This window comes from Trichoplax adhaerens, genomic scaffold (genome assembly GCF_000150275.1).
Source record: "Trichoplax adhaerens TRIADscaffold_3 genomic scaffold, whole genome shotgun sequence".
NCBI classification, from domain to species: Eukaryota; Metazoa; Placozoa; class Uniplacotomia; order Trichoplacea; family Trichoplacidae; genus Trichoplax; species Trichoplax adhaerens.
The window spans coordinates 1,778,974-1,805,787 of record NW_002060945.1 but is presented as its reverse complement, the minus strand read 5'-3'; the positions used below and the strand labels follow the sequence as shown (position 1 = coordinate 1,805,787).

At 33.3% G+C, this 26,814-nt stretch overlaps 3 protein-coding genes across 3 annotated transcripts; 2 read left to right on the top strand and 1 right to left on the bottom strand.

Moving 5' to 3' along the window:
* Positions 1-9,796: 9,796 nt before the first annotated feature.
* On the top strand, positions 9,797-11,197 carry TRIADDRAFT_54217 (uncharacterized protein; the record flags this gene model as incomplete). Its single annotated transcript, XM_002110827.1, has 1 exon — positions 9,797-11,197. The coding sequence occupies one exon, from the start codon at positions 9,797-9,799 to the stop codon at positions 11,195-11,197; it is 1,401 nt and encodes a 466-aa protein (XP_002110863.1).
* An 8,375-nt stretch (positions 11,198-19,572) lies between these two features.
* TRIADDRAFT_23261 (uncharacterized protein) lies at positions 19,573-20,691 on the top strand (the record flags this gene model as incomplete). The annotated part of the gene is made up of 1 exon (XM_002110826.1): positions 19,573-20,691. The coding sequence occupies one exon, from the start codon at positions 19,573-19,575 to the stop codon at positions 20,689-20,691; it is 1,119 nt and encodes a 372-aa protein (XP_002110862.1).
* Positions 20,692-24,813: 4,122 nt separating this feature from the next.
* Positions 24,814-26,274, bottom strand: TRIADDRAFT_54215 (uncharacterized protein; the record flags this gene model as incomplete). The annotated part of the gene is made up of 1 exon (XM_002110295.1): positions 24,814-26,274. One exon carries the CDS (start codon positions 26,272-26,274, stop codon positions 24,814-24,816), a length of 1,461 nt encoding a protein of 486 aa, XP_002110331.1.
* Between the last annotated feature and the right edge of the window lie 540 nt (positions 26,275-26,814).

Below are 26,814 nucleotides of genomic sequence, written 5' to 3'. Positions count from 1 at the left end.
TATAGATATAAGATGGTTTAAATTTCTGAATCTATTTTCAATAGATAAAAATCTCAATTACTTATAGGCTCAAAGTTAGAAATTATGTTTCGGATAACATGACTACGGCAAATAAATCACAATTTTAGCTCTTCCCTATACTCTACATAAACTGCCTAAGGAAAATTACGTCAATGAATCATGCTACTGAATTATAATTCAATCTATAGATCACACGACGACATTTTGAATCTATCTTTATTACATGCTGTAAACTAAGACAGAACACCATTATGACCTTTATTTCTAGTTTATTAGCACTCCATCACGCATTTATAAAAATCAATTGGATTTCAGGATCGAACTCATTGGCTATGACATAAGTAGGCACCCGTATAAACTACATTTAGCAAGTCTTAAACTATTTTTTAATGATGGTGGAATTCAATCAACTTTGATGGATGAATGTATTATTCCATGTTAATGTAGTTTAACGATGAAGTAGGCTTGTGTTATAAATTCCAACTTCTTCTTTGTAAACTGTGAAAGTATTTAAATCATAATTTGATCTTAACTTACCGCAAAAGGATAATGTAAAAATTATGCGTCCACTGAATTTCTCTTGTACGTATTTCGAAATTGAGGTGGGTTTCTATGTATTTGATCGTATTGACACTATTATAAACTATGTTGCCGATAGAGTACAGTAAAGCAAAGAGTTCTGTTTCTACTCACTGTTGTCTTCTTCAATCTTAAGATCTCTGGCTTTTGTTGACGTTGCTATGGATATTATACGCAAGCGTATTATCACTTTCACCCACTGAAATCGGCAAATTAGGATCGCGTCCAGATATCCTGCTGTCCATGAGAACCTTTTCGATTTGGGATTTTCTTCCCCTGTTTTTAATCCATTTTCCTACCATTCAAAAGTCTACTCGAGCTATTCAGTGCCACTACTGTTTCTAATGGTGGATATCGTTGTCTTAAATAGTCCTTTAAACCATTAAATAATGCTCCGCTCTTAGTCTCCAACATTATAAACATAAATTACAGCCTACTGTATATGGTGGTGGGTACTGTATCATACAGAGAATACTCTTCCATCATCGACTAAAGTAACACACTTTAGTACCCATGACGTTGCAAACCATCACAGTTATCCTATATACTCTCTATTATAAGATGAAGTTATAGCTTACTGTATAAGGTCATGAGTACTGTATCATACAGAGTGGCCTAAAATCATGGACAACAGTAATGATTCAATAAATCAGGGAGGATTATATTATCTACTATTAGCAAGATACTATTCCTAACATTAGTGGTCATATGTTATTACAGTAGTCTACTGAAAAAAAATGATGAGAAAGAAAGTTTAGCAATCTCAAGATTGACTGAAAATGTTTTGGAAATTTATACAGCAATCCTTACATTCTCCACTGGTCATTTCAACTATGACTTATGTCTGACATGGTACACTATTCACGACTGTCATCCAGTATGGATAAAGAGGACACCAATATCCTACAGTACATTGTGTAATACTGTACAGTATAGTGTACAGTCACTGTACAATGTACTGTACAATCAACCATCTCAGTCGAGAGGGGGTAAGCCATGGATTCAAACAACTTTTGCTATTCTCGTATGGTCTACTATACAGTACATTAATTGCACAGCAATTAGCAATTATCTTTTGATATGCTCCAGCAGGAGCAGAATCTACATAGCCAAAAGAGAATTTGTCCGTTTCAGACCTTCTTGTTGAATAGAACTCGCCAATTTTGATCATTACCATACCAATGGTGCAATCCTCTTATATGCACGTTAGGAACAATACTAGCATGTTAGTATTATGCAGGGACTACGACCAGCTAATTTTGCGCCTTTCCCCTAGCCTGAAAATATCCGCTTCTTTAACGCCATACAGCAACTAAATACGCTAATTAATCCTTGCCACATTGAGATTCAAGTAGAATACTCTGGCAGTACAACTCTAGCATTCCATCATAGCATATTCTGCATGACGTACCAACTGTCGACAGTATCACCTACGCTGCATTGACAACGAAGGGATTTTAACCATTGCTGATAGACTAGCCACCTTCAAGAGCTACAATATCTAGATTGTGCTGTACAAAACATAGATAGCCTTCTTGAGCTGATAATATCGATTAAATGAAAGGTATTGACCGGGTGGGTGTTACATAACTAACGATGGAACTTCTAGCAGTCCATGCTTACTGCTTAGGGTGAGCAATAGAGTTTCAATTACCTTCGGTTATACAGCAATGACTGAAAAATGAAAGATATATGTAGACTGGTCCTTAATGACATTTGTAGTTTCTCTAACCGGCTAATCCTATAGGACAATCTAAATATCGCCTTTCACACAGATGTACTGCACAGTGTATTTCTTCAGCCGCATGTAAGCATGTCAACAGCGCAACTAAACAGTGGTCTAAATCAATTATTATTTACGATTTCTTATTGATTTCGATAGACTTGAGCATACTTATTTATATCCAGATGAGATTTAAAACGTTTCAAAATGTAAAAAAAATTCATCTCCCTTTTCAACCGACTCATTTATCAGTTTACAACGGTATAGAATATACCAAGTAGAGGAATGAGTATAGGAATGATGTTACAGTGATCATGCAGTGCAATATTCAATAAAATGTCGCCAAATTGCCGATTGGCTGCACCATTCCGGCAAATAATGCTAAAGTAAACAGCATATTGATCACCAGGTATTTATCACTTCCAGAATAATATCTACTCAATTAAACTAAGCTTCACAAAATAGGAAAGCAATACGGATACAGCAAGCTACTATCAAACCGATATTGAACATATTAATAAATAAATATTGCATACATAAAATATGGAAATAAATCAAGAACGGGATTGATTGACTAGTTGGTTTACTATATTACTGTATACAATCGTACCATGCCATTCAGAACATGCATTGCATCATAATATTGTTAATGATAATATTCCTGTTACGATGGATTAATTTGGTAAATTAATTTCGGAATTTTTAATTTTAATTTGGAAGTATTCACCGTTATACTATCGCATTAGTATCCTAGTATAATAATTAATTCTTCTTTATTTGGTAATTATTAGAATTGCCTAGAGTAGATTGTAAGGATTGTTGTACTAATTTATCTAATGATCTGAAATGATAAACTAGACCGTATCCTTGTTATAGCCAGTAGATTAGGTGTAGTAGTGACGATTCGGAATAAAAGGTGTTTTTCCGTAATTGAATAGCGTAGTTTCCATAGGCTTTTTGCCTCACATTAACATTTTAAAACTCCACTTTTACAATCCGTTTCAGACGTGAATGATACCTTTCATGGTATTGAGAGCTACCAAAATAAATAATCAGACCTTCATGATAACTCTAATCACAGATAAAATTGTACATCTATAACATCATTAATATGCTGTAATTGATGACAATGTGCCTACTACATAATTATACAATTAAACTAACTGTAGATAGCTTAGATAAAAGGTGTACACACTGTCCAATTATTCAGTACTCATTCATGATTGCCGTTAATCTATTATAGCAAGTTGTTATGAGATTTTAGTTACTTAAATGTAGCGGAGGGCTACGCTAGGATAGATTATTAGGTCAAACAAGAGATGATCGATTAACTTCGGAAGCAGTAAAATTTCAGTCTCTTCAAGTTTCATTTTGCAAATATTGCAGTTTAATTTGCGCTATGCTGTCAGTGTGGTCTAGCGAATAGTTTACTTGATCAGCCACGCTTAAATCTATAGTATTAATATAGCTACGCATAGAATGATAGCCGATAGCCAATCGGTAACCTGGCGTCCAGAGTACAGAGTACAAGTCTCCAGCATATTGTATACGCCCTAATAACTTTTTTATATGACCTTAATAAAATATTTAGCTATTAGACGTAGGCGTTTGTCTACTCGATTACAGGAAATTGCCATTTTACTTGACTGCTGCTGTATACTGTAGTAAACATTAAAATTACCATCCCCTTTTATTTAAAACGCTTTCAGAATTGGACGGCAACGAATTAGACGACAACCCAAAGGTGAAATAGGATATCGTGCTAGGCTATCGAAACGGTAATGTGAGTGAACGAAAGAGTAATCTACCTATATAAACCGAGAATGATGAATATAAACTTACTTTACTTTTCTAACAAAGTATCCAGTAACTTTTCAATGTTATTATAATAATCTAAATGTCATACTCTTGCATTTATACCTAGCTATTTTGCCTTAATACGGTACTTGCCATTATTAGTATTCGAAGTATATTAATTTTTTCATTCAAAAGTGACCGATCCAATTTTTTTTAATATCCACAGACTTCTTATTGCAAACTTGCTTATGACTTACATTGACTTTATACACGAAATGGATTATTTTTCTTGTACCTAGATTAGAAAGCTTACTTACTGTAGATTTTTTAAGCGAACTAATTATTAATTAATCTCGTGGTCGTACTAGTAACTTGTACAACACGCACATTTCTGGATAAAATATGGAACTTTAATGATGACTTTACTCATCGTACTAAATATTTTTTGATCATCACTCTGTCACAATTTCGAACTATTACTTTTACTTGTCAAGGTGGAATGCTAATTCATCAACTTAACTCTAGCATTTAAGCAGTATTTCAATCATCAAGATAGTACTTTTCAAAGTAGTGGCTCTCGAACTCAGCTGACCCTTATTAATTGTCTACTTTTACCCTAGAAAGTAGCATTAATTAACAGATCGATGACGAAAGGCTCTATTGCATTTTACAAACTTCACTAATGCTTTGACCATCGTTATTTTCTATCCTTTTAGTCGCTAGGGTTCAGTAATTAGATAACTCACGGCTGTTTTAAGTAGTATAATACTGTTATACAGAAGAGGGCTTATAAATGTGAATAAACGTACAGTATTGGTGCCCAAGGCATCAATCAGAACTAGCAAGAACTTTTCCAGACATAATTCTAACATCTATTATCATTCCTCAAGGCTTCTTCTAAAGAATAGCTTAATCCAATATCGGATATTATCAAAATTATCACAAAATCAATATCGTTCCTAACTATCGTCATTACTTGCATAAACACGTTAATGATACAAGTGCTATAGTCTGATATTGATAAAACTGAGGCTGTACTGATACGATATAAAAACAAATTAGAAAAAAAAAGTATTGAGTGTGAAATAATAAATAAAAATAAATAACAGAGAAATACAGCAATTAATTACCAAGTCGTGATGATAATTAATCATAGGCGATTAGCACTAGCCATCAATGATAAATAAGTCCAATCATCGTAAGTGTTTATCGTGCAACATTCTAAAGTAATTATTATTTGATCATAATTGTAGAGAATAGTTACAAATCTAGGGTTACATAGGTTTTCCGAAGATAATAGTCAGTAAACCATTCTTTCTTAAGTAGAAAGAAGTTATTCTGAGTTTAATAACATGTGGTAAATTTAAGACTACAGAAAAAATTATTTGATATCTACCTATATTTAATTACATATTTACGCACTCTATCTTATATCAAAGTGACGATTTTAAAATGGCTTTCTACATTGCAGTTACCCAACATCGTAGATTCTTAACTTTTATACAATAAAAAAATGAAAATAATGTCTGTTCTTCTTAAAATTCTAAATTATAATCACGTACAACCATGCTATTCCACGAATAACTATTACATGATTTATGGGATTACTCTTAAAATTAATTCATTTTGATGCTTTTACAATCTTAAAACAATGACGTCAAGAAAGAGGGAAATAAATATTTAAATTAACAAAAGCCACCAATAACATTTGGTAATAAATCTTTGAATACATATATTAGGTATTTTAAGCAGCATAATGATGTATTTTATTTTAGATTGACATGGAACGACTGCTATTATTTTCTATTAATTTTGCCATCTTCAAACTTGGCAGTGATATGATTACCTTTAACCCTTATTATTAACTTGAACAATCATGCTGCAATAGCTGGCAATAAAAATTACATTATATACAGTTATGGTCTTTAGAATATCGATAAAGGTTACTACCTACGAGGTACCGCCTGTATTTATCTAATATTGATCTGCAAGACATTATCTTTTGATAATCCACATGCGAATAGAATAAAATGGAATGCAACAACTTTCAGTAATGTACCCAAAGATGACAGTTAAAGGATAACAAAATTAGATAGCGGACTAATAGAATGTTGATAAGAATAATTATCTGCAAGATGCTGCAATAATTGATCAATAAGATTTTTGATATTGCTATCTTGATGGATCATAAGCATGTGAGTAGAATAAAATGGTGTGGTGTCTAGCAAAAACCAAAAGGTGACAGTATATAGAATAACAAAAATACAGTACACAGCGAACTGTTAGAATGTTAACAAGAACTATTTGCAAGATATTGCATGCATTGATCGATCGAAAAAAATTTTAATAGGGCTATCATGATATATATTAAGAACAACATGCAGCAATATCCGATTATCCATTAATTAACGTATGCAGAAAGACGATAGTGTATAGAATAGCAAAATATATAAAGGGCCTATATAGAAAATGTCGATAAGAATGCCTCTCTTCAAGTTATAGAATACATTTATTTAATGTCGATCGACAAAATTCTTAATGTTGCTATGATAATAGATAATAACAAGCGTGCGAGTAGAATAATATGCCACAATGTCCGCCAATATATAGAATGAAATACACAAAGAGCTTGTAAAGAAAAAGAGGATAAGAATGACTGTCTGCAAGGTATTACGTACATTAAATTGACAAGAGTCTTGGTATTGCTATCGTGATAGATAATAAACATGTGAGTAGAATAACATACCACAATGTCTAGTAAAATACTAGCAGACGATAGAGAATAACAGAAATACATAAAGGGTTTATATCAAAACGTCGATAAGAATGACTATCTACAAGCTATAGAATACCTTGATTTAGCGTTGATCGACAAGATTCTTAATATTGCTATAAGAATAGATAATAAGTATGTGAGCTGAGTAACATGCTGCAATGCCCACCAATATACCGAAAGCCGATAGTGCATACAGTAACAAAATACATAGGGACTATTAACAGTGTGGATAAGAATGACTGCCTATAAAGTATTGCATACATTGATTGACAAGATTCTCGACATTGTTATCGATAATAAATATGTGAGTAGAACAAGGGGCAATAGTGTTCAGCAATACAACGAAAGACGATGCTATAGAAATAACAGAAATATAAAGGAGACTTATAGAATGCCGCTAATGATCTACAAGATTTGAATATTGCTATCGCGATAGATAATATGCATACGAGTAGGAAAAGATGCTAAGCTTCCAGTAATATGCAGAAAGATAGCTGTATAAAGAATCACAGAAAATACACTATGGATTTAAAGGATGCCAATCGCGATTACGGTTTGTAGTACCCAGTATGATAAAATTCTTTAATATTGCAATCAATATGCTGAAAGATAGCGGTATAAAGAATGGTAAAAAAATACGTAAGGGACTATAGTATGTCGAGCATGACACAACTCACTTAAATAGAAGCTTCTCTAAGCATTGGTTGAAATTGATCCAGAAGATTTTGGACATCGCTATCGCGATAGACAATATACATAAGACTGTATGATAGAGTAGGATAAGATGTTTCTTGTTTCCAGCAAAATAGTAGTTTAAAGAATAGTAGAAAATACACGCAACAGATAACAAAAATACGATTGGAATTAGATGCTACTGTTTCCAAAAATGTGAGAATACTAAAAGACTATAGTATTAAGAATAATAATAGAAAATATATTAAGACTTTATTACATCGATAAAAAGATCTACAAAATTTTTTGATATTATCACGATAGATAATTAGCATGCGATAGAATAAGATGCTACTATTTCTAGCAATAAATTAAATAAAGTCAACTTGAAAATAACCAAAAAATAAGGGAGAGACGAATAGAATGTCGATCACGGTCCGCAATAAATTGTACACAATGATTTTACAATGATCTATAATATTTTAAATATTCCTATCACGATAGGCAGTAAATATACAAGTAGAAGGTACTATCGTTTCCAGTAACAGACTAAACTATGATAGTATAGAAACATTGGATTCACAGAACGGTAGTCATGATTAATGATTAAGGTCGTCAATATCTTGCAGATAGTGATCTAGCTTTGATCAACAAGATTTTTGATATTGCTGTAGTGATTGATAATACCCGCAATAAACATACGGATAGAATAAAATAAATTGCTACCATTTCCAACCTATATTAAACGATGACATTAGAAGCGAAAGGTAATTAAAAATTACTCATTCATACTTTTTCCTCCCATACTATTATGCAAACGACTCATTGAATTATTGTCATCAATCAAGTACTTATCTTTATTTTCACTCTATACAATACCGTTTCTAATTAATCGATCAACCGTTCGTATTTGCAGTGAAAATTAGTTGATTCACAGAATCAATCCAGTATTACTATTGAACATCTCTCAGTGCAATGCCATTTCTAGTCACCTGATCAACCATTGATATTTTTTAGCACAAAAATCAGCTGATTCACACTATCGATTAAGTCCTTTTATCGGCCATCTCTTTATAGGATATTACTTCTAGTCAATCAGCCAACTGTTCCTATTTTGCTATGAAAATAAGTTAATTAATACTATTTATATATCTAAGAAGTGAAGATAAAGCTATTGAATGAGTAAATCAAACGACCAATCGTTGAATATTGACATAAAGAAGAGAATTTCATCATTGTAAACGTTAAAGATTTTGCTAACGGTAAATTGAGTGTAAATTATATCGTAGTATCTAGTGAAAAGAAATGGCATCATTAGTTAGAAAATTGTTAATAAAGAAAAAATTAATAATCCACCTGTAAAGTTGTTTCACACTTTTGACTGCCAACCGCACGCATGTTTATTAACACCATTGCATGCAGATCTAAGTTAAGTATTTTCTCTATATTCACTTCACACGAGTATTTCCAGTTTTATGACTGTTAAGTAAAAGAATAATATCACTTTCGCTTGATGATGGCGGCTTAGTTCTTGATCTACTTGAAAGTAAGTTGTATTATCCTATAGATCAGCATTCTTCAAAGCTAGAATTGCACTCTATCACCGTGTTAATAGATATTGCTTTATCAGTTTATTGGATTGCTTATTACCTACAGTCCATTCTTATTTACCAAATGTATATTTTACCAAACACAACAGCAAATCGATACTAACAGCGTTAAATCTATTCAAACTATTGACCAAAAACAAATTTTGTAGCACCATATGGCAAAGCAGCACTTCTTAATATAGATAATAATAACGAATATAAAAGGGTAATTTATCCATGACAATTCTATAAAAGTAACTTCTAAATACCCTAACTATCCAAATTAAAACGATACCATTGACGAATAGAAAGCCATTAACAATATTGTATGTTATGCTCTATAGTATTCCAGATTTAGCAACTAGCGCCAATCAATCCTTGGCCTTGTATCAAGACAAATTCCTTTCATACCGTTGATTTATAGGTTTCCTAGTCAAAGTCATTGATGCTGCCTCTATGTAAGATTATTCATGTAAGGAAGGACTTCCATCAACCATATTTCAGTTTGCTTGAAGGGTAAATGAATTATTTTTCACGTGTAGAGAGAATACCTGCAAGGCTAAAACATCATACAACACAAACAAGATTAAGTTGAATACCCAAAGGATTGAATTGGAAATTGCTGGTCTCTTCGGAAAAATGTGGATCAATAATCAAAAAGATGAGCAAATAATATCATTAGCAGCTGCTTTTATCTTAACTGCTGTTGGCACTGCATATATGTCGCCGATAATTTATCAAAATCGTAGCTTACGAATTGGTATTACGAAGAAATTTTTTCGCCATATTGCTTATACCAATTTAATTATATCGATCTTATCGACATCGATCTCGTCCATCATTAATTCACATCTAGTAAATCATCAGTTATGCTCTTCATGTCCATTACTATCCGATCTTCTACTGACATTAGCCATCGTTTGTATATTTATTCGTATGACAGTCGAACAGTACGGTGATTTAATGAAAACTATTCAACGTAATCAATTGCCTTTTCTACTTCGTCGCCGTATTCTCTATCCATTCGTTATTCTGATTTGTTCAATATGTATCTCATTCTATGGTGATGATCATTTACCATCCAATATTGATGAAATCTCTCCTATTCGCGATGATCACAATGCCACATCCAGCTGTGCTACAATTTGGACCATCTTTTTAGCGCATAACAACAGCACGAAGAGTCAAGGCAAGAATAGATTACTGACATTCATGCCCAATTCTATCTCGGATGATATTTATCAACGCGTTGAGCAATTATCTAAACCATTATGGAGAACATCAATTACTTATTTTATAACAGCAATATTAATCTATATTGGCTACAGTTGGATATTAAGTACAGTATGGATTAAGGCACGCCGGCATAGTTTAGCTTCTGCTTCAGGTAAAATGAGAAAGAGAGCAAATTCTTCACAAAAATCTTCTAAATGGCAATTATTTTATTTGATTGATACTTTCGGCAATCAGTTGAATAAACTCTACATTAATGTAACCGATGAATGTAGTGCTCACTTCTATCTACCGATAATGTTAAAATCGTCATTAATTTGGATCCCTTTACGTTTATGGTATATTGTGGTATTTGCAAAGCAATCGCCATACTTTCTACCAGGCGATATGCCTGCTGTGGTATCTTGGGTTTGCTTATCCATGACCATATGCAGTCCATTTGGTTATTGCTTTAGTGGTGATCGTAAGCACTTTAAAAATCGTTTATGGGATGTGATGGGTTTGATTCGAGAAGAGAAAAAATTAAAATTTAGCGATGGAAATAAGCATCTGAAAGACCATAATTGTAACTTTGATCCACTAACCACTTCTAAGGATTCATCAAACCTTAGCAATCATGATCAACAACCACAGAAACGGCGCAGTAATTCTTTAGATTCATCGAGCTCTACTCCAATTTCTGAAATCGATGGCAAAACGAAACGAAAAAGCGTCCGTTTCAGTGCATGTATAGAAACTATCGATTATGTAAAAATGGAGAATAAAGACTCTGAAGATGATGAAGATTACGTTTTTGAATACCTTTGAGGTGCAATATCGGTTAAAATGATTTCATTTCTACGATGGTCATTTATAGCATATGCATAACAAAAAATTAGAGCTTGAATTATCCGGTTAATGGCCTAAAAGTCTGAATATGATAAGATCACAACTATAATTTCCATGTTAATTAAATTTACTTTATCAGACAATATAGGATGCTATTGAAGGAAATGAAATTAGTACAACGGCTATTATTACTGCTAGAACAATTTAAAATCTCTTGACATCTCGCCAGGGAACAACGCAATAATCAATGTAAATTCTGTTTATGACGAATAAAACTAAGTCCAATTTGGGCATTTTTAAGCTACTTGATCAAAAATATGGCAAAATTGAATTGAAATTTACTCGCGTAGCTACTAGCGTCCAATGCAACTTTTAATAAATTTTGTCTACGTTGTTATTCTTTCTCACCAAAGTCAAAAATTACTTTTAATTCCATTATCATCCCGTCTCCCTTACTACGGTAGATATACAATATCAGCCCCTGAATAAATTTTTCTTGATGGCTCTTTTTCCTGGAAAGAATTAAAATTATAAATACCGTATTAACTCGATATCTTTCTATGTTATGTCTAAATTTTGAAAGATTTCAATGGATACTGTAATGGTCTATAACAATAAAATGGCACTAGGATAATTTGGCAGGTATTTGATCTTAACGTTAATTATCATTATCTACATTCTATGCTTTATAACAACTAAAATAATGAATTAGAGGCTAAAATTGGTCTATTGAAAGTGTACGGCATTACAACCTAAAATGTACTAATTACTATCAACCAAATTCTATACTTTGCGAAAGTAAAAATGATAAATTAAAAGTAATGTCCAATGAAACGTTCAGTATTACAATTTAAAATGAATCACCATCACCAACATTCTATACTTTGCGATTTTTAAAACGGTGAATTGGAAGTAAATTATGTATAAATCATTTTCATAATATAAAATGTTGGAGGATGCATGTACTTATACTAATATCATCCGGTTCACGTTGTCTTGAGCAAGTGAAAATGAATGATATTCCTTGTCGTGAAATAGGAAACTTTTTTTTTTGATTGATTTTGTAATGGTTCTGTCAAGTAATATTGAAAATATATCGTATCAGACCTTAAAATTTACTATCATCTACACTCTATACCTTGTAAAGCTAAAGTAATGAACTGAAAACAAAGTACAACTATTGAAAATTGGTATTATATTGTAGATTTAAATGAACTATCATCATTCACCTTCTATGCTTTGTGTAAGCTAAAACGATGAGTTATAACCATGGTATGATAGTGTACGGTAGAACAACTTAGAATTAATATCATCATCTCCGGTCTATATTTTATTTGTAAGCTAAAATGATGAATTAAAACCAAAGTATGTATCTCGTATGTTACAAATGTATGATATTACAACGTAAAATTAATTGTCATCATCTACATTCCATATTTTGTGCAAACTAAAACGTAAATTGGAGCCAAAAGTATGCATGTTGAGAATGTACGGTATTGCAACTAAAAATTAATTACCATCATCTACATTCTATATTTTGTGCAAGCTAAAACGATAAATAGGAACCAAAGTACATATATATGTTGAAAATGTACGATACTATAACCTAAAGTTAATTATTATCATCTATATTCTATACTTTGTATAAGCTAAAACGAGAACTTGGAACCCAAATATATATGTTGAATATGCATGGTATTACTACTTAAAATTTAATTTTCATCATCTATATTCTATACTTTGCTCAAGCTAAAGCATGAATTGGAGTTAAGCATGTATGTGTATAATGATATTACCAATCAGAAGTCTTTGCCATCATTTAAGCTCATGTGTTACAAAAATTAAAATAATGAATTAAAGCCAAAGTATGGATGTGTATATTGAAAATATACAATATTACAACTTAAAATTCATTGTCATCATTTGCACTTGATACTTTATGCAAGCTAAAATTGAAATCTAAAGATGTATAGATCAATTTCATCTTGTAAAGTGATAGAGGAAATTTGTATTCAAGACGACGTCATCAGGTCCATATTCTCTTGGGCAATTAAAAATGAATGATATTCTTATGAAATAGTAAAGATTCTTTTCTTGATTGACTTTACAATAGTTCTGTCGCACAATACTGAAAATTGGGCATTGATATCCATGATTTAATATATCTTCATAATGCAGCATAACCTTTTGCCTGTAATTTTTCAGGTTAATGTCTTTGCTTTTTTAGATATTGCATTGGTTAATGTAGGCTCTATTACATCAGCTGAAAATTTCAAAGGAATTCGAAATGATGCCATTATCACGTTCCAATTTTGGTATAAATATAGCAACCAAGGTAATCCAATCCTTACTTTGATCATCATCCAATAATAACCTTATCCATTTTTAGTATAATCAGCATGACATTCCAAACTTGATTAAAAAAGTAATAAGAACGATGCCATCGTAATATGCTATTATTGGCCTTTAACATAGCAAGCAAGGCAATTAGCGTCTTTTTATTGGAGCAGCTTATATTGGCGATTATACGCGTAATTCAACAGCAGCAAAATTTATCATTCTTCTCTATATAAAAAAATATAGCATTCTAGCTTTGATTAGAAAGGAATTACAGAATCTGATGACTCCATCATTAATACTCTATTATTGGGATAAATATAGGAACCAATGCAATTAAATTCTTACTTTGATGATCATCCGAACGTTGTAGCTGCTATTCTTTTTTTTCCCTACAGCAGCATGGGCACTCCTGTTTCTCTTAGAAATAAAATATATAAATAGCAATGGCGTTAGACTTCTATTAATTCCATTACTGTTTGGAATAACATGCAAAATCGGATCGTAGAATCATGTAAAAACAGTAATTAATACTTTCCAGCAAACTGATTTAGCATTAAAGCTTCGATTAAGGAATTCATTCACTACGAGCGTTGTCATCTTAATGCTTCAAATTGTATTATTGGTATGCAGCAAATGCGAAATCGAAGGCAATCGAAGTCTTTGGTGATTATCCAAAAGCAGTAAGCATTATCCTTTCATTCAACATACCGTTCTAGTTCGGATTAGAAATGCATAACAGCGATGCGAGTATAGTCTCATTTTTTTATTGGATTAATACAACGATAAAGGCGATTCATGTCTTACTTGGGTGATCATCCAGTGCTAGTTTTATCCTTTCCAATATCTCTAAGATGGCATAAAAATGCGTTCCAGGTCTGATTAGGAAGTGCATCAAGAGCAAGGTCTTGGTCAAGCTGTACTCTATCGATTGTAATGCGATCAAGACCTTCCTTTGGTAATCATGCAACGTTATCCTTTTTGAACTAGAAACTAGAAAACATGGAACGTATCCCATTTCAAAATCATGCTTAAGCTACTGTATAGTGTAAGCCATATCGCCAGCCTATTGGATCATTGCTTAAAATTGTATTAATTACTAAGATGAATTAATTATAAATGAAAACCGATCTTTACTATCGATTTATCAATCTAGTTATTCCTGTTTTGAATGAGTCAGGATTGTAGGTACGGTAGTTGATGATCTCTTGAAGGCGTAGAACATTAGATATAACACAGCTTATGAATCTTTTTCTGTATATGTACGCATAAAAAGTCTTATTATTCCAATACATGAATCCTCATGCTTAATCGCAGATTTTATTAGCACGTTATCGACTATAAAATTACAATCATATCCTAGTGACGAGGCCAAGATATGTACTGTATGTCGATAGACACATAATCAACCCCTTATGATTTGAATGTAGCCAAAACTTTAGCAGTAGATGTATTCGCATAACTGCAATGAATAGTGCAACTATAAGCATTAGCAAATGATTTTACATTTATTTATAAAATAAACTACCAGTAGATACAGAAATCATACATTACTGTCCGAGTTCTATGCCAAGTTTTTACTTTTAGTGCACGATATCGTCGATTGATGGATGATTAGATAATCATCTTGACTATGGCTACTATTTAACTAGAATTTTACCTGTTATTTAGAGGTTCAGATCACTGATCATGGATAGAGACTAGGATCGACTTTAACTTAACTAACTTAACTTAATCCTCTACAATTTTGATACACTGTCTGCTGCTTTATTGGACTGGCCCATATCGCAACATTGACAAAGATGATACTGAATATGTATATTACTAAAGAAAATGTTTTAGTGACGCAAACAATAAACTTTCACTCTATAAATTGATCGAGGAGGACAAAAATGAATTTGAGAAATTATTCTTTTAGCGAAGCATCATTCAAGGACATACAGTAGAAGCATCGCCAGGACGACTCCCAAGTATACTGTAGTTATTTATTTATTTTATCGTTAGATCCGATACAGTATAGTAGTATGTACAAGAATAGCGCCTTAATTTAGCGTTTGTTCAACTATCAAGGTAATATAGCTACCTTATGAATTCGTCCAGAAAGACCGAAAGTGGATGCTAAAGCTGTAAGAAAAACCTTGCCATAAAACTGTAATAAACCCTGTGCGTATGCAAAAGCAATGCAAAATATAATTTGAAAGACTTTACCAAAGTAAGTAGTATATCTGTTAAGTTTACCATAAAATCAAACACAGTAGTATGTAGAGCTCTATAAAGATGGCGTTTTAGCATTAGTTTAACGACTAAGACCGAAAGTTGATGCTCAAGCCATGAAACCTTGCCATCAATTGCAATATATCTTGTCGCTGCAAAACCAATATAGAATATAATGAGAAAGAATTGACCGACTCAAGTAGTAAACTGTCACACACCACTAGTGACAAAGTAGTCTACACACGCCAATCCTTGCGGAGAACGCCACTTACTAACTTAAAGAGGCGAGATTAGCTATATCACCAAATAATTCAGTTCCAACAACCGAATACTATGGTATAATTATAGCGTCACAGATGATGTAGACGAGATAGTCAGAGATTTACTATCATTTATTACTGAAGGAATCTTGGCACCCAAGATTATAGTCTTCACAATTAAATATCAATTGAAAACTAGTTGACTATCTAACCGACTAACGAACTAAAAAGGAATCTTCAGGCATCAGCCTTTTATAGTCTCGTCAGAAACTCCTGGTGCACATAATATAAAAGTATCCTTTTAAAGTTATATAAACCTTCACTCTTTTGACTGTTCATGTTATATACCAGTAGACAAATCTGCTAAACTACTGTAGATCCATTGCAAACTGCAAAGAGCAGGGAGAGAATGAGTGAGTCCATTTTATTTATTAGGTCATACAATCTACTGCAAGTCTTTGAACTTGACGTGTTACATAAATGTTTAATCTATCCCGTCGTAGGATAGCAATATTAGCATACTTTAGCCATTTAGCTAACTGGACAAGGCTTGAAAATTTACGTACATCCACATCTATGCCAAGGTAGAAGTACAGTACGCGTACATCTACAGTATAGCAATATTTGCAAAGTTGGATAACGCATGTAAACTCAGACCTACATCTACTGCAGGAGGTTAATAGTACACGACATTTGCAGCAACATTAGCATACTGTTGTGTATTTTCGTATACTAACATTAACCAAGTCTAAGATTCAGATATATGACACATACTTTAGCCAAGTTGGACAACCCTTGTAAACCTACATCTACCCCTACTCGAGGAGGTTAATAGTATAAGACACCGACGTTTTAGCTAGAACGGATTTTGTAATCTGCTTTGCGCAGTAATAGCGGTGGGCCATTTGCAGAGCGGATACCTCGATTTTTAAGCAGGATAGCTTCGATTAGAAAATTTTCTTTCCTTATTAACAAGACGAAAGGTTCCGAATGGTGTATTTAGCCCTGTTTGCAATACCACTGGGTCTTAACTTGCAGGACTAAACCAGTGACTGCTACAAGGCCCGTTGAACACGCCAGGTGTTGCAAAGACTCGCAGGTAATCAGCGCAATTTTTATTCCAAAACGTTTCATGTTATAACACGATATTATTCGTCATCATTTTATTACCATGCTTTTCGACAAATGCATAATTAATTTAATTAATTACTATCTGTCAATTGACCACAGTAGAAGGCGATGGAAATTAATTGACGGTGTCATTGTTAACTATATTGCAATGTCAATGCAGACAGTAATAGTTGATAACTTTTGGTTTTGGGGAGGCTAAGGATTAGAATAAGTTAGTACTTTAGTAAAAGTGCTGCCAATGTCTGTCAGCGTTATTTTTCATTCATATAGTATACTGTAGACGTAGAACTAACATCCTGTAGCTATAGTAGAAAAAAGACATCCTACTATAGCTTCCCGGTCGAACGTGAAATATTGATTTTATGATCGTATTGAAGCCTCGATTTTGGTTGTTCTAGCTTTTCAAGTCTAGCGAAGGCTATCCTATTATCACTTTTTCCTAGTACATAAAAACTCCTACTTTAAGACATATCGATAGAATGAAAAATCGTTCGCTCAATCATATGCATTGAATCAACTTGATAGGAGTTTATAGCATTCAGATTGGTTATACTAGCTTTCCATGTCTAGCGATAGCAGTCCTATTTTAAATTTTTGCTACAGCATAAAATCTCCTGCTTACGACATACCGTATCTATGGAATGAGAGTCTAAAACTCAATGATATTGCACTAACTCAACCTGATATGAGTTCAAAGCGCTGACATTGGCATTAGTTGCTCTAGCTTTTCATGTCGAACAATGTCAGTCCTGTTTTCATCCTTTTTTATTGCATAAAAATTCCTGCTTACGACATATCTACGGCATGAAAGTCTGTAACCCAAATAATATGGCGTTAGCTCAGTCTGATGGGAGTTCAAAGGACTCACGTTGGCATTGGTGATCTTGTTTTTCATGTCTAGCAATGGCAGTCCTGTTTTGCTTTATTTTTATTGCATGAAAGCTCTTGCTTACGACTGTCTATAAAAGTCTTGAGCTGTTGCATTAGCTTAACTTGATAGGAGTTCAAAGCACTCGCATTGGTTGTTCTAGCTTTCCATGCCTAGCGATGGTATAGTCGTCCCATTTTCATTATTTTCTACTGCATAAAAACTCCTGCTTACGAGATATCTATCGAATGAAAGTTTTTGTTCCATTATTGCGCAGTGTTCAATGCAAACAGAAAAAAAGGAATATCGGCAATGATGATAGTAAAATTAGCTTGTGCCCATTTCAATATCCAGTTTTATCATTGTAGCTGTGTCAATAGCCAACTCTAATTACGTAGATTAATTAATCATTATCAAGCGGGCCAAAATAATAGAAAACGCAATATTGAATTATTTTCACTGCAGTACCTTGTCTCTATGCTATAGCCTAACTTCTGCTACTCCTTTGATTGTGTCGCCCTGTATGCAGCAATTCGTTCATTGATCAGATTTGCACTCATGTTTATGGTGAATAAAAACATTTTGAATAGAATATAAATAAATAAATGAGTTATCAATAACAATGTATATTGTTGCCTTCATCTTTTATCAAGGAGCCAAAGGATAATAATAATAAGAAGGATGATGACAGCGGTATTAATATCTAATAGAGAGAATAGGAATCAATGTTTCCTTTTTATCCAGACCATTTGTCCATTGCCACGTCAGGGATTCACAGTGCCGTCAAAAGTCATCAGTAATAATACAAGATACCCCCTGCTACCAACAAAACTCCACTTCCAACTGGCACCATCAAATGTAGTCACTGGACTGCTTCTCGGTATGTGAGAATGCAGCCGATATTATTTTATTTCATAAAATAGAGTATAGATTGACAGAAAATGATAAAATTGGATCGATTGAATCATACCATCGAAAACTGATGTGGTCATATAGGCGAATATTGAGCACAGAATCTGTTAAGTAATGATAACGCATATTTGTCTGTTTGTGGTGCAGACGTAGAACTTTGCATAATTACTTCCAGTAGATCTTCTTGCCGATCAATATCATCTTTTCAATTTATTAAACTACCAAATTCTGCATTAGGCAAATAAAAGACTTGATATGAAACTTTAACTTTATCTTCGATCTAGATGGATATCATTGATGCAGCTTAGGATATCGTACATCCATGATATGAACATATGGCTTCTTTTTATATTTACTGTAATTGTATTACTACTACAACCTTAACAGGCAAGTATACAGCTATTCGACCAAAGATCGCATCACTAAAAGGAAAAGATCTAAAAATTGACTAGTTACTCTGAGTCAAAACTTTACCAAACAATCATCACGACAGATGAACTATTAAAAGAAACAGTTTTTGGCTACATCTGCACATTGAATGGAATTATCAATTACCATAGCACCAATATCTTACATAGCCTATTCGTGTACAGAATAACATTAACGACGTTATCCATGGTATAAACTCTATCATGGCTGTTAAAAAACAAAAGAGTTTATTGATAGCTTATATATTATTAATCTTTGGAGGCATTATTGGACTTCATCATTTCTATCTTGGTCGTGATCGCCACGCTTTCCTATATTGGTCGACATTGGGTGGACTATTCGGTCTTGGATGTTTACGCGATCTTTGGCGATTACCTACTTATGTCCGTGATGCAAATGAAGATGACTTTGATAAACCATCTAAACCAAGTAACCGCAAAAAGAAAGAAGTAAAAGGATCAGCCAGTAACCGCAAACAAAATGAAGTCAAAGGACCGCCATTTGTATTTGTACGATTAGTAGCCCAAGTCAGTGTTGCTTATGTTTACGGTCTGATTACATCCATGATCGTTCCATTAGACAATCAATTTCATTATTACGTCTCATTTCTTTTTTTGGCCATTGGAGAAGCAATTGCAATTTTTACAGTAGCCAATGTTGGCCGACATAAGCTGGCAATAAAACCAGCTTTATATATTTCTATACTAGCTGTATTTTTTAATGTTATCTGTTTTGGCCATGAAAACCATTCGCAAATTATTTTCTTGACTGCATTAATTGCAAGCCCGGCTGCATCTATGTGTACCACATATAAAACTCCTAATGAGTTTAAGTGTCATCGAGGCGTATTTCGACGATGGCTAATATTAGCCTTAGCTGGTACTTTATACATAACTGCTATTTCTATATCGATCTATCATCATGGTGAAGTTACCTCAGAAGATGGTGAACGTATCAAGGTCAAGGATGCTGTAGATCATTTCTTTTCGTCACCGTTATGGCTAGAATTTAAGGAAGTGCTATACGCAATTTATCAAGAAGGAAAGCAAAATGGATGGTGGCATGTTTGGATAGAACTTAACAAAGCATTAGATCCTGAGGGTGAATCGAATGCCTTGAAGGTGTTGGGATTGAGTATGCAAGCGACCGATGCTGAAATTCGACGGCAATATAAAAAATTAATTTTAAAATGGCACCCAGATAAAAACCCAAACAATTTAAGAGAATCAGAACAGAAAAGTATCGAAATCAATAAAGCATATGAAATATTATCTAAAGTACGAAACAGAAGAAAGTTAAAAGCAAATTCTAGTGCTAGTTAATTAATTAAATCATTGCAATAATATCCTTAACCATGGCGCAAATTCGATATTTACGCTGGCATAACTACACTAATAACTGTTAGTGGTTGATTATTCTCCACTGCAAACTTGCGGTATGGGGAATAAGTTAGCTTGCATCCATATATAACCGTTAAAGAATTTTCAAGTGGCAAATTAATTTCCTATTCATATTATATAGTTTTGCTACATATATATCATTGCGTCCAGGATTACTCACCTTAAAATTGATATCATTTTACGCTAAATGAAATACAGTAAATTAATAATAAATAAATTTTCCTAAGTAGTATATTCTGCTTTTTCATTTTTTAAATATTCTGCATAAAATTATCCTATCATAACCCATATAGTAATTTTAATTTTATTCTAATCAGTTCATTAATGTGGTGTCGTTGCAGAAACTGCAACACGATACAACCTGGAATTAATTGCCATGAATATGTATCCTATTTCTCAACATTGATATCAGCATAAATTATCCTGAAATTCAACGTGCGCATATAAAAATTATTATCAATAATTGAAGTGATTGCTTTGCTGTGACGTTATGTGTAATGTACACATTTTTAAATGAAGTCTAACTAATTAATGTAGTTGATGGCTTGAGCTAATATGGAATATTATTTAAAACGCTATATTGAATGCCCCACATTTATATACCTATCACAATATATAACAATCCATGTTAAAGACATAGAGACGTATTGCAACTATTTCTTTCTTGCCTTGTCCAAACTATCAAACTCTAATGAGAGCGAAAGTTTTCAAATAGGGAAATTGATATACTAAAATAGCCGAATGACAATACCAATCTTAATACTTACACACATCATTATTGTGATGTCGACTGTAACCTGCTATAACTTGAATCGTGTTTAATTTACTGTGTGTTTATTGTAAGCAACGAAATTTTAATGGAAAATGAAGATACAAACTGTTCAATAACAATAAAATAGAACTTGCTGCAATATTGTCCATACAAGATACAGTCTAACCTGTTACGGAAGCACGTAAATACTGTATTGCACATTTGCATACAAGTCAATTCACGGTGCAATTAAGATGAATAATATACGCATTCGTTACTAAATCCAGACAATTATTGCAGTTCGATATACGTACGAGTAACATTATAAATTTTCAATGAGCTTCATTAAGATATGGCAAGAAAGTTAGTACCTGCTTATGTAAGTTTAAATTTATATCACAGTTCTACTTTTAGTTGTTATCAGCTTATTGAAATTAATAGCATTTCTATGCTATACCTTGCATTATTTTTAACAATTAAAATTACCGCTGCAGAAATATATCAATAAAATTACAGTATTAAGATTGCCTAATAAACTCATATGGGTGAACAATCTATTAAATAAGGTCTTCTCCATCCTATTCAAAATAATTAAACAGCATTCAATATTACTGGAAAGTGGTCATCTTTATTTCCATACTGCCATAAATAAACAGTAGCGTTATAAGGCTATCCTTCTCTAGAAGTTAGATAACAATACCACCAGTCCTCTAGCTATAGCCTCTACAATACTGGATTGAAAAATGATTGCATTAATTTTCCGTTATTGCTGTGTAAAAATATCTTAAATAGATCCCTCATACAAGATTGATAATTCATCTAGCATAAATCACGGTATTAATTAATTATTATCAATCTATGATTAAGGACATCACTGAAAAGAAATCAAAGTAGCTTTTGTAAAGAGATTGAAGTAAAATAACAAGTATTAACTATTGCTACGTCAAAAAGGAAACTTTTTAAGTGATCAAAGACCACTACAACGCAATTTCAAAAAGTTAACAGATTATCAATTGCACATAAAATAATCTATCATCATTTTTTAATTCCAACATATACAGAGTTAGCCGGTGATAGTGTTGCACCTGCTCTCAGTTTCAAAGGAATCTCTGTTTTATCTATCGTACTAAATTCTACAGCTTGTACTGCTCTGGCTAAAGCTAATTTTGCTTCAATTAAAGCTAATATGAGCCCTTTAATAAAATCTACCATTCATGGATTATAATTAATTTATTATATGCATCATTGATGCGTATTTACTGTTGCAAATCGCCATGTTTGAGCTGAAGTGGGCTTATTACATTACTGACGTGATCTGTGTACCTGTGCAAAACTGATACTTTGTTTTACAGTTAAATAATAACCCTTTAGTAAAGTCCACCATTTTATCAGCGATTAAATAAATTGTTTGTTTATAGCAGTAGCAAAATACGTATTATTATGTTTCTTTTTTCTAGTAGTCTCTGATGTTACAGATTGTGCTGGTGCTCTGACATCATGTACTGTGAGTAATTTGAAGTTATTAGGCACATGAGCTGCGAGTTTGTACCACAAAATCAAACCTAAAAAGAAAGGAGAAAGCACAGTGGCTCTAGATGGATACTCCTTCAACTTACTAATTCCTAATTGAATGCTGATATTACACTGCAAGTCGTTCATTCTTGTTTTCACGATAGCAACTTTTACCTGTTACTGATATTCAACATTAGTTCTAAAAAGCCTGCATAAATAACAATGCACTCTTTCTAGTAAGAAATGTAAATATTGACAATTTGACATCAAAGTGTTGATTGATTCATTATAACGGACATATAGAATAATATATGGACTACACTGTAGCACATTCCTGGCCAGAACTCCGAAGCATTGGAACCGTTTAAATATTGACAAAAAAGCATCTAAGCAACCTAATAATTATAGTATGAGTATCGATAGCAGGGACTTCGCGATTTCTTCTACCTGAATAAAAATCGAGAGAAGTCCCGTCCCAACTGTCACTTCATCTACATTTAAAGTTTTATAATGAAATGGACTACTGTAACGGTTTTATGTTAAGTCTTTATTTGAGCACCTGTCCTGCTCCTTACTTTTACATGTGCAAGCAGTGCAACAACCCCAACTGGTCTTTTATCCAGACGTATGGAGATTCTTGCTTCAAGAAGACGACTCTTAGTGAAATATGACGGTATATTTGCATATATATCTAAACATTTTAATACTTGGCTACTTTATATCAGATTATAGATCCTGCATATATCATTCAACATTTATTACTGCTCATATTAAACATAATAGAACAATTCTACTCTTTCCAGCACGCAGCAGATTGCACACATACGTTTTTAACGACGTTGCACTGAGTATTATTGCACGTATACCAGTATGGTGTATACTTTTGCTTCCAGAAAGCAACTTTGGTAAAATGATAGCTTTTCCACCCACCGTACGTACAGTATATTTATTCACATAATTTAATAATTAATTGGCTACCGTAATTAAACTAGGCAGGAATTCCCATGGTATTATTAGACGTTGCTCTAATTGTAAAATTTAAAAGTGCGATTTCACTCTTTTCAGCACAAAGTAGATTACGCTAGATGTACTAGCTTCGATAAAGGAATTGTTAGAGATATATTTTGCATAGATATCTTGAATAGTTTGATAATAATTGATGCCTGCTTTAAATCGGGTTAGAATTACTAGACATAGGATTCAACACTACTCGTGTGATAAATATAAAGGCTAATAGAGCCCTTTTGCTCTTTCTAGTACGGGGTATATCGAAGCCAAAGTGTTACGATTGGTTCTGCTAGTAATACTGATCTACTATCTATACAGTGCATATACATTGCGTGGACGAACGGGCAATGTACAATCATACATTTTTGCTTCGAGATAGCAACTCCTAGCAAAATATCAAATATTGCATATACATCGAATATTATAATAATTGGCCATCCTAGATCAAACTGAAGCCCTTATACGCAATGTTCATCATTGTTTTCATTGTTTTTATTGAAAAATCTAAAAATTAATATTCGGAAGGCTTTCGTTAAAGTTGTCATTGATTAGTTCTAAATTGGATAAAGAAATAAATATCTAAATATACAATATATAATCTACAGCAGCGTCAGCTGATCGTAATCATAACAGCCTGCACTTAATTAACTAATTAGATATATTAGTGATAGTAACTAATTAATCGGAACTACCATATGAGAATACCAGTTATAGTACAACATGTAATGCTCTAACGCATAATACTGTAGTTATACTGATAATATGTAATTAATCTATAATCTCTTCTTAATTCCGACATATACCGGGTTAGCCGGTGATAATGTTCCACCTGCTTTCAGTTTTAAAGGAATCTCTGTTTTATCTATCGCACTAAATTCTACAGCTTTTACTACCTTTGCTAAAGCTAATTTTGCTTCAATTAAAGCTAATCTCATCCCGATACAGTTTCGAGGACCCATACCGAATGGCATATAACACGATGGATTACGAGCTTGTTTTTCTTCGGGTGTAAATCGTTCTGGTCTAAATTGCTCAGGATTAGGCCAGTAGTCTGGATCGTGATGAATGCCATAAATAGGAATTCCAACAGGTACTGATTTTAGAAGTTTAACGCCGTTGATAGTAACATCTTTACTAACACCCCGATTAACTGCATGGGCCGGTGGATATATGCGTAGTGTTTCACTAAGAACCATGTCTAGATATTGTAACTCGGACACCGATTCGTAATCGATTACACCTTTGTCTTGATATGTTTTATCAATTTCTTTATATAACTTATCTTGTACTTCAGGATGATTTGCTAATAAGTATGTTGCATAAGTTAATGTATTAGCAGTGGTTTCATAACCGGCAATAAGGAAGATATATGCTTGACCGACGATCTCATCATCGCTCATTTTGCCATCTTCAGAAGCTTCGATCATTAACTGAAGAAGATCTCGATTGCAACGAGTTCCGTTCTTTAGGGATTCACGACGCTCACGTATAATTCCCTTTACAGTATTGGCTATATAAGTAGTCGATTCTTGTCGCTCTCGGAGAAAAAATCGAAGGAATGGTTGAAATGATGGCATTAAAACTAAAATGAATTGTATTGTGGGTGCGGTATCAAATATTTTATTAGCATAGTTAATTAATTTACTTGCACGAGGATCGTTTTCAAGTTGAACTCCGAATGCTGATGCTGCGATTACTTCCATAGTTAAGTTACCGTAAATAACTTTCATGTCAGCGATTTCTTCATTTTCACTAAGAGCTTCCAACTTCTCTACGCATCTGTTACACGCACTCTCGACTATATAAAAAATTTGTTTCAATTTCGATGCGCTAAATGTTGCTGTTAAGATGCTCCTGATTCGTTTCCAATCCTCACCACTAGTAAATAGAACGCTGTGTTTGAAAGGGTAAGGCAACTTCTTTATTAGTGCTTCTCGATCAGGGAATTGATGGAATTCTTTGACCATAATGATTTTGAGAATATCGACATCTCCTATCCATAACATCGGTTGTGTCCCTAAGAAAGTACCAAATACTTTTCCATACTTTTGTCGGTTATTCACCAGACTATCATGTAAGCCCTTTCTAAATTCAGATAGATTGCCCACAATTAATGTGGGTGGAGGTCCTTTAATACCCGACTTAGAGAATAACTTAAAAGGGGAAACATAGCTAGTATAGAATAGATAGACAGCACAGGTCACGGCGATAATAGCCAACGTCCAAGTAGACATGAAGGCATTGCCATCGAAGGTTTTACTGATTTGTTCCATTCACATCAACAAGGTGATTAAATTTGATTTCTTTGCTTGTATGCAGCAGGTAGAGGCAAAAAAATTCGAGTTCTAACTTGGCCAGCATCACCGTTTCTGAACCGTATACGGTACTGTACTGTGCTGTATGTTCTGTGCAATGTTTAAGAGGAAGTGTACAGTACTGTTCTGGACTATTATAGTATCCCTCGGGCAGACGGACGTTTCTTACCAAATGAGACAGTAAAAATGGCTACTTATAGTTAGTATGGATCTTCCGTGTCTGTTTTCTAAATCACTGGTACTAATTTAAATAGCATCTACGATCTTCTATAACTGTTAATTATGAATACTGTTAGGTTGGGGTTACCGTCAGTAAGGTGGCGGGTAATGAGCTAGTAGAGGTAAAAGGAAAAAATTCTACAGTCCTCATGAACGGAAGAGTCAGCGTTTCGCGAAAGGCTCACGCTGTCAGGCCTGTCAGGGATTTCTGAGACAGATACTGTACATTTAGAAATAGCC